The sequence below is a fragment of the Pseudorca crassidens genome, chromosome 9 (genome assembly GCF_039906515.1).
Source record: "Pseudorca crassidens isolate mPseCra1 chromosome 9, mPseCra1.hap1, whole genome shotgun sequence".
Taxonomy (NCBI): Eukaryota; Metazoa; Chordata; class Mammalia; order Artiodactyla; family Delphinidae; genus Pseudorca; species Pseudorca crassidens.
Window position 1 is genome coordinate 37,918,989 of NC_090304.1, and position 8,364 is coordinate 37,927,352.

At 48.4% G+C, this 8,364-nt stretch overlaps 1 protein-coding gene across 2 annotated transcripts; it reads right to left on the bottom strand.

The window, feature by feature from the left end:
* Nucleotides 1–992: 992 nt before the first annotated feature.
* Nucleotides 993–4,256, bottom strand: LOC137230384 (serum amyloid A-2 protein-like). Of its 2 annotated transcripts, none has more exons than XM_067749687.1 (4): nucleotides 4,160–4,256; nucleotides 3,756–3,832; nucleotides 1,676–1,814; nucleotides 993–1,285 (listed from the first exon to the last, which is right to left on the bottom strand). In XM_067749687.1, the coding sequence occupies exons 1-4, from the start codon at nucleotides 4,162–4,164 to the stop codon at nucleotides 1,123–1,125; spliced, it is 384 nt and encodes a 127-aa protein (XP_067605788.1). In that variant the 5' UTR covers nucleotides 4,165–4,256; the 3' UTR covers nucleotides 993–1,122. The 2 variants fall into 2 exon arrangements, with proteins under 2 accessions (XP_067605788.1, XP_067605787.1); XM_067749686.1 differs by having other exon boundaries at nucleotides 3,741–3,832.
* Between the last annotated feature and the right edge of the window lie 4,108 nt (nucleotides 4,257–8,364).

Below are 8,364 nucleotides of genomic sequence, written 5' to 3' on the forward strand. Positions count from 1 at the left end.
CCTGTTCCCCACTCTTTAAAGTGTTAGATCATTTTACTTCTTGGAATCTGTAATCTGAAAAAACCAAACACCAAAACCAAATTTTTATCCAAGGAAGAAGGTTATTGGTTTCTCTAGGAATTTGTGATTTATAGAGTCACTCATAATTCCTGTGCTCTAACAGGCCCAAACCCCTTTTATTAGACACTGTTTTCCTCAGTAAGAAGTAACATGCTGGGACTTCTGTGGCAGTCCAGTGGTTAAGACTTGGAGCTCTCACTGCCGTGGGCCTGGGTTCAATCCCTGGGGGGAGAACTAAGATCCCACAAGCCATGCGGCATGACTGGAAAAAGAGTAACATGCTACTGGCTTTCCTCTGTTGGGAAGGGTCCAGGGAGGGAAAATGACTTCTTCTCAAGGACCTGATACATATCCAATGCAATACAAAACCTCCTGATACTTAATCTTGATGGCGTCCCTATGCCTCCGTTTCTGGACATGTTTATTCCTGGACACTTGCATCAGGCAAGGAATATAGAGTGAAGGGAGACAGCGTTGGAGGCACTTCTGGATGGCACAGACAGAAATTGGTTCATAGATGGATTTGTAGGTGTTGCTGAGAGATGAACAGAAGATCAAGGTGCAGCTGCTGGAGCAGGATTCCACGATCCAGTCGTCCCGAGGCTGTGTCCCCTGCCCGCACACAGACACCACTGAGGACGCACTAAGGGCACTAGACCCCAGGGCAGAGAAGCTGACAGGACCCAACTGCCAGGGAGTGAAGAGGCCTGAATACAGAAGGGCCTAGAAAGAGCACCACTGTAACCAGAGGGGCCTGGAGGGGAGCGGGTCTGATTAGGGGAAGGGGTGGAGCACGGTGTCTGCCCTGTATGATGCTGAGATTGTGGCCCCGACACCCAAGACACAGGCACAGACTCGGCCTTCACGTGGGTGTCCAGCCATCACCCCTTGGGAACAAACAGGCTGTCCTTATATCAAAGAATAATACACGGTTTTCAACATTCAATCTCTTAAGCATTTATTAGATCTGCTGGCTTCCGTGGACAGAGAACTCACAAGCTCAGCGTCCCAGCCCTTGGGGGCTCACAGCCCCGTCGTCTCCTGAGCAGAGTGAGAGGCAGCTCAGTACTTGTCGGGCAGGCCAGGAGGTCGGAAGTAATTGGGGTCTTTGCCGCTCCGGCCCCATCTATTGGCAAACTGGTCGGCCTCCGAGTCCTCCCGTCCGTGGCCACTGTCTCCATGCTTAAAAAGGTCTGTGATTCTCTGACTATTCTCCCTGGCATCGCTGGAATGGAGGAGGGCAGGTAGGGTATTACTCCAGGGCTGACGAGCAACAGCCCACCCTCCCCATCTCTCCTCTTTCCAAGGAATCGAGGACTCTGACAGGAGCTAGGAAAGAGGGAATGAAGCCTGAGGCTGCCCGGGCTCAGCCCACCTCAGCCCTGCGGGTCCCCTTATGCTGGGTGAACAGCACCCATGGGGGAGGCTTGGGAATCGTCTGTCCCACCAGCCTTGCTCTGCTCTTCAGCCACTCAGACCCCACACAGGACACAGAGGGTGAGGGTGGATAAGAGGAGGAGAGGCCACAGCCCTACAGGAAGTTCTCCAGGGCTTGGCCCCTCCTGGCTGTCCGAGGCTCTCACACCCATCCCTGCATCCTCAGGGCCCCTGGTACCTGATCACTTCAGCAGCCCAGACGCCCCCAGGTCCCCTTTGGGCAGCGTCATAGTTGCCCCGGGCGTGAAAGTACTTGTCTGCATCTTTGTACCCGGCTTCTTTCATGTCAGAGTAGGCTCGCCACATGTCTTTAGCCCCTGGGAGGAAAGCACATAGAGAAAGGATTATCAGGTGGACAGAAAACTGTGACACACCTTAGGGAAGAATCAAGGAATGAAAAATCTTCCACTGACTCAGTTTCATCCTGTGGCTATAGCACCATGAGTGCCATAGATTGAGCAGAGCATTCTTGTGTCTAGTTTCCTGCTCCTGGTAACTCCAATGAGAGTCGTTATGGGGGGAGGGGCACAGCTGCGTTGGACCTGGTTGTCGGGCCCCTACGATGCTCTCTCTGGACTGCATCTCACTTAGGGCTCTATGTGATACGTTTAAGGAGAGAAGGGAGCTATCTTTATAGGGCAGGATTCCTCAGCTTCATACTATTGACATTTTAAGCCAGATAATTCTTTGCTGTTCAGGGCTGTCCTGGGTATTGTAACACGTTTAACAGCATCCCTCACTTTTACCCACTAACGGGCAACCTATTCCCCAAGTGGGACAACCAAAAGTGTTTCCAAACATTGCCAGATATCTCCAGGACACAAAATTGCCCTTGGCCCCGAACCACTGTTATAAAAGGAAGCCGCATAGGATGAGATCCAGGGGATTTGGGTGAGTGAGGAGGTGACATGGAGGACAGATTCTGAGAAAGGGGCAGACATGCAGCACCTCTGCCCTGACGCCTAAGAAATGTATCCCTGCTGCGCGAATGCGCTCAATGTGACTTGATTCCCCTGCCTGTTAGGCACGTGAATGGCATCCTGAGGACTTTCTAGTGGACGGTATTGATGACGTGGGCTGCCTGAGGAAGCAAGCCCTCGAGCAGTGGGTCTTGCCTCAGCCTGGTTACACCTTCCAATCAGCTGGGGAGGTACTGAAAGTCCCCTGAGACCTACCTCACAGCCCAGGCCAGTTACCTCACACTCTCTGGGGTGGGTCTCAGGCATCAATAGTTTTCACTGCTCCCCAGGTGAATCCAACATGCAGCTGAGATTGATAAGCCCCCAGCTTGAGGGAGTGGCACTGGGACAAGTCTGCCCAGCAAGAGCTGTGGCCTCGTGCACAGCTGGGTTCAAACTTCTGTCCTGCCACCTGCTGACTGGCACTTAGTCCCTGGGCAGCAGACTCGGTTGCTCTCAGCCTCGGTTTTCTCCCCTTCAGATGGGGGGAGATGCCTCCCGCACGGAGGTATTCTGCAGGTAAGTAGGTGACCACCTGTCCCAGCCTAACCAGAACTGCACCTGTTTTCCTGGAACTGCCCCAGTTAGCGTTGAAAGTGTCCTGGAAAAGTCCTCAGACCTGGGCAAAGCAGGAGAGTTGGTCACCCTGAAGTGCATGTAAGGGCCGAGTTCCTACCGGAAGCTTGAGATATGTTATTAGGTTCCCCACCCCGGTCGCACACGGGTTTTTTTGTCAGTTAAAAGGCTATAAAAGGGTAGGAAACAGACTGAACCAGGGACAGTGTCACTGAGTATAGGAAGCAGGAGCAAGAGCTAAGCTGAAGGTCCCTGAATTATCCAATTAGGAAATGGAAGGTAAGAAGGAAGAGAAGAAGAAGAGAAGAAGGAAGAGAAGAAGAAGAGAGGAAGGAAGGAAGGAAGAGGGAAAGGGAGGGAGGAAGGGAGAAATGAGTGGAGGGAGAGAAGAAGAGAGGGGAAATAGATGGATAGCTTTCATCCGCCTTCATGCAATTGGTCTGAGGGAAATGCTGTACCATTTCAAGACTTATTTTATGTCTTCCATTCAAACTTCCATTTCAGCTGGGAATGATGACTGTTCTTTCTCTAGTGACTGATTGACATAAATCCTGTGGTTTTCAATCTGTCTGAAAAAAAGCTCCCCAAACACCTGGCACATTCTACCACATAGGGCAGCACCGCCTAAGACAGTAGCTCCAACCCTTAAGAGCGCTCATGGTGAATCCCAGAGGCCCATGGGTGTCATCCCCCCTCCACCAGCCTTACCTTCATAAGCCTCACCAAGGAAGGAAAACCATCGGCTGTGGACTCCCAGCACCAAGGAGCAGAGAATGAGGCCTGTGAAAAGCTTCATTGTGCTGAAATGAAAGGAGAGGGTCAGGGAGACACGGACAAGCCTTGTACACCCACTTGGGGATTTGTATGTCGAGGAGAGCCCGGCTGTTCTTTCCACTTGTTCTCATTAGACTCTCAGTGGTCCACCTAGGCAATATTGCAGTAGGACCTCACTCGGAGCCACTAGCCCTCAGCTCTGCACCCACCAACCCTGAACCCAAGCCTGTCTAAGAGGTCACCAAGGTGTCTATGGTGGAAGAAGAGAGCAGCTGGGACGTAGCTGTGTCTTGCTAAAGCAGCCTGTAATTAATCAAAAAGCATTTCCCATGCGCCACGCTGCCAGCACTGACCTCATTCAGCACAAATACAGAAGAGAAGATTTAAAGTAAGTGTTTTCAAAGAAATCACTCCGTGGAGAACATTCTCACCTGAACCCGGTGGAGCAGACCTGCTGGGGACAGGTGGCTGCATTTATACTGAGCCATCCCTGCTGGGGTCATGGGGTGAGAAGGAAAGCTGGACTGGTGCCTGGGGGAGAGTCCCTGCAGGTCATTTCTCCTACAAAACTGCAAAGGGTAACTTACTGGAGACCAGTGGCTGTCCTCATCCACAGGTCATATTCCGCATTGTGCAACCCTGAGAAAACAGCAAGGCCTGTTCTGCCTGGTGGCCACTGTCAGGGGTGGAGGGGCTGAGGCCTGGGCCACCTGGGCTGTGGAGAAGAGGGTGTGGAGCTCCAGGAAGGAGGCCCCCAGGCTGCTGGCTGGTGTGTGGTTAGAGGATACTCCTCCAGCCTGGACCTTGCTTTCCTGGTCGTTTCCTCAGGAAGGTCCCTTCTGGACCAGACAGCCGATGTGTCAGAAATAAAATCCTTTGAACTCACGTGTAAAGCCCTTGAGCTTCAAAATTGACAGGCCACCCCACCGAATGTCGTGGGTGCCCCGAGCACTTTCCACCACTCTGTGTACCTGTGCTGAGCTCTCCGCTCCAGGGCAGAGGAAGCCCTCTCAGCCTCTCAGCCATGCCTTTCATATGGGTCAGCACTTATCATGACGACAAAAAAGGGAGGTATTATAAAATAATGAGAGGCTTTTTGACTTGATAAAGGTTAAATACCAATAATCTATAGCAGCAGTTCTCACAGTGTGTTCTAGGGAAACCAGAGGGTCTCTTAAGACCCTTTCAGGGGAGTCTGTGGGATCAAAACTATTTTCACAGTAGCACTAAGAAATTCTTTTCCTTTTTCATTCCCATTTTTTTCATGAGTGTACTGGGTATGAAATGTTCATTGATATGGTTTGAGATTTCTACATTGCAACTGACCTTTAAGAAACTACCACTTGTCAAGTTTTGGTATCATATCAAAGAATTGCCTGAATTATCATAAAATGCTATTAAAATGCTCTCCTGTTTTCTACCTATATGTTATATCTGTGTGATGTTGAATTTTTTTGTATACTTCAACCCAAATGATGTACTGTGACAGATTGAGTGCAGGATCAGACGTGAGAATCCAGCTATCTTCTATTAAGCTAGATATTTAAAACTTTTCAAAAATGTAAAGCTACTATTTTTGTTATTAATCTTTTTGTTTTGGAAAAAGATTATTTTCATTAAAATATATTATTTATGTTAACATAATGGATTTATTATTGTGTTTTTATTTATTCATTTATTTATTTGACCACTTTTTAGATACTCTGCAAAGGGTTTTTCATAAATTAACTCAGTCCTCATAAAACTTCATAACAGCACAATATATTATTGTGTTTTTAAATGCTCAAACATTTTTTCTTTCCAGTGTGTTAAATCCTGATAGAGTCAGGATAAATTAAATTTCTTTGAGGTCCTCAATAATTTTTCAGAGTGTAATGGGACCCTGAGACACAAAAGCTTGAGAATCATTGCTCTACAGCAAATCTTATGTGTAAAGAAGACACTTTAGGTGCATTCTCAAGAAGGCCAAGAAGGAGACATGGGTGTCCTCTTCTGATCACCTCAGTTTCACATTCTCCTGGAGGACCTGCCCGTTGCTAAGACAAGAAACATGAGGACGATAAGAAATGGAAGAGAAGAAATGAAACTATCATTATTTCTAAGTGATGCAAGCTTTTACGTAGAGAACCCATCAGAATCAAATGGTACACTAATGAAGCCATTAAGAGAATTCAGTGAGATTGCCATGTTTCGCATAAAAATTCAATTGTGTGTCTCTACACCAATTCTTTTTGTGTTGTTTTTTTGGCTGCGTTGGGTCTTTGTTGCTGCCCGCGGGCTTCCTCTAGTTGCAGCGAGCTGAGGCTACTCTTCAATGCGGTGCATAGGCTTCTCACTGCGGTGGCTTCTCTTGTTGCAGAGCACAGGCTCTAGGTGTGCAGGCTTCAGTAGCTGTGGCTCGCGGGCTCAGTAATTGTATCTCGCGGGCTCTAGAGCACAGGCTCAGTAGTTGTGGCACATGGGCTTAGCTGCTCCACAGCATATGGGATCTTCCCGGACCAGGGCTCAAACCCGTGTCTCCTGCATTGGCAGGCGGATTACTGACCACTGCGCCACCAGGGAAGTCCCAACACCAATTCTTAACAGTTAAAAAAATACAATACAAAATAGTACCAAAAACATTAACTATCTAGGGAAAACTTTAAAAATACACAAATATTTACAGAGAAAATTTAAGTTTGTTAAAGGATAAAAAGTGGGGGATGTATGTCATGTTGATGGAGAGGATGTTTTGACTTAGTAAAGATATCAGTTCTCCTTGGATTAATTTATAAATTCAGTGCAATGCTAATCAAAAATTCCCCATGGAATTCTTTTAGGGACACAACAGATTTATGTTTTATGGATGAATAAATGTCCATCAATAAGTAAGTTAAAAAAAATAAGGGCCTAGGGGAGACATACGCTGGTCTCTAAGATGCGTGATCTTGGGATTTAGCCCAAGGGGGGAGACAACTGTGATGGTAAGGCCAACAGATCGGGAGACAACTGCCATGAAAAAGAAGTTTGTTACTCACAGATCCCCAAAGAAGGGGGCACATCACACCAAGGTGTGGCCACACGAGGAAGCACTCAGGGTGGGCCAGGGGACAGAGAGAGGGGCAGAAAACGTGACAAACGCCTTTATTGTGGTTTCTGTGGGAGGACCAGTGAGGCACAGTGAGCGGGTTAAGGACTGGCTCATGTGAATACTTTCAGCTCTCGCTCGGCATAGGGGCTGGTTCCTAGTTGTCTGGTACCTGGCTCTGCTGTGATCAGGGCAGGTGGACAGTGGCCCAGAGCGTGAGGGCGCAATGAAGGAGGTGGTGGAAGTGTGAGCTCTGGATTGGTTGGTTTGTATTTGAAAGGCTCACTCACAGGTTACTTTACTATCACAGGTTAGTTTACTAATCTGTAAGAATTGGCTACCTCTGGGAGAAGCAGTCCCTCCAGGGGCAGGGAGGCCCCAGGATGTGAAAGCATCAAAAACACAGATACAGAATGGAAAAACATGTTTAACACAACTTCCGAGGCATCCTTGGAGTGGCTCGGGCATCTCGCTGCTGTCAGATGAGCCAGGCTGTATGAAGCTCTTGTCAGTGGATGTGGGATCCTTGCCTGGCTTGCTTTATCTTGTTGTAAATCCCTGTAATCTCTACTCTTCTACCTAAATGTCTCCGGTCTCAATCCACACCCAGCGGTCCACTCTTCCTCCTCTGCAGAATGGTCAAGGACCTAGTGAACTCCTCAACGGCAGGTTCAACTATGTTCTAGAGTTCTTGTCAGTCAGAGTGCAAGTGCCTCCTCTTCTCGGCTTTTACACATTTTTGTCCCCAGCCTGCCACTCCACAATCACAACCCAAAAAGTGCACTCTCTCTGTTCTCCGCCACCTGCCTGCATCCATCCCACGGAAGCTTCCATTCCTACATCCCCAGTGTGTTCCATCCACTGTTCACACTCTTCTTTCCCCAGTCTGCACCACACCTCAAGGAACAATCCGGTCACCTTGATGCCACAGAGCACTGGCTGCACTACTTGTGCCTGTGCAGGGAGGATGAGATCGGGCGCCCACTGGGTCCTCACCATCTCTGCCACATCTCTCATGAACCGTTCCCGGGTGCAGTCCAACACCATTTTAACATTGCCTGTAGGATGGTGAGACGGAGGATGGTACACACACTTCTCCATGGGTACCCATTGCTTGATGTGAAATTGTTTCATGCACATCTGGGTTAAGGACGATCTTCAAAGCTGTGTGGCTCTACTTCTCTGGTGCCTATTCTGGACATAACTGGTGCTGCAAACATCTCTCAGTTCTCTTGGTCCCTGGGGATGCCCTCTGGCCCAAAGACAGAGACAGCAGTCACAGTTGTCTCCCCCCTTGTGGTAAATCCCAAGATCACGCATCTTAGAGACCAGTGCATGTCTCCTCTTGGTCCTTATTTTTTTTAATTTACTTATTCATGGACTTTTATTCATCTATAGAAAACAAATCTGGTGTGTCCCTAATTGAATTCCACGGGGAATTTTGATTAGCATTGCACTGAATTTATAAATTAATCCAAGGAGAACTGATAC

Bases quoted from the DNA above. Each gene is read 5' to 3' on its own strand.
- LOC137230384 (XM_067749686.1), bottom strand. The intron at 1,815-3,740 runs GTAAGGCTGGTG...CTTTCCTCCCAG, and splicing joins CCTTGGTGAGGCTTATGAAG to GGGCTAAAGACATGTGGCGA. The intron at 1,286-1,675 runs GTACCAGGGGCC...CCTCCATTCCAG, and splicing joins TGGGCTGCTGAAGTGATCAG to CGATGCCAGGGAGAATAGTC.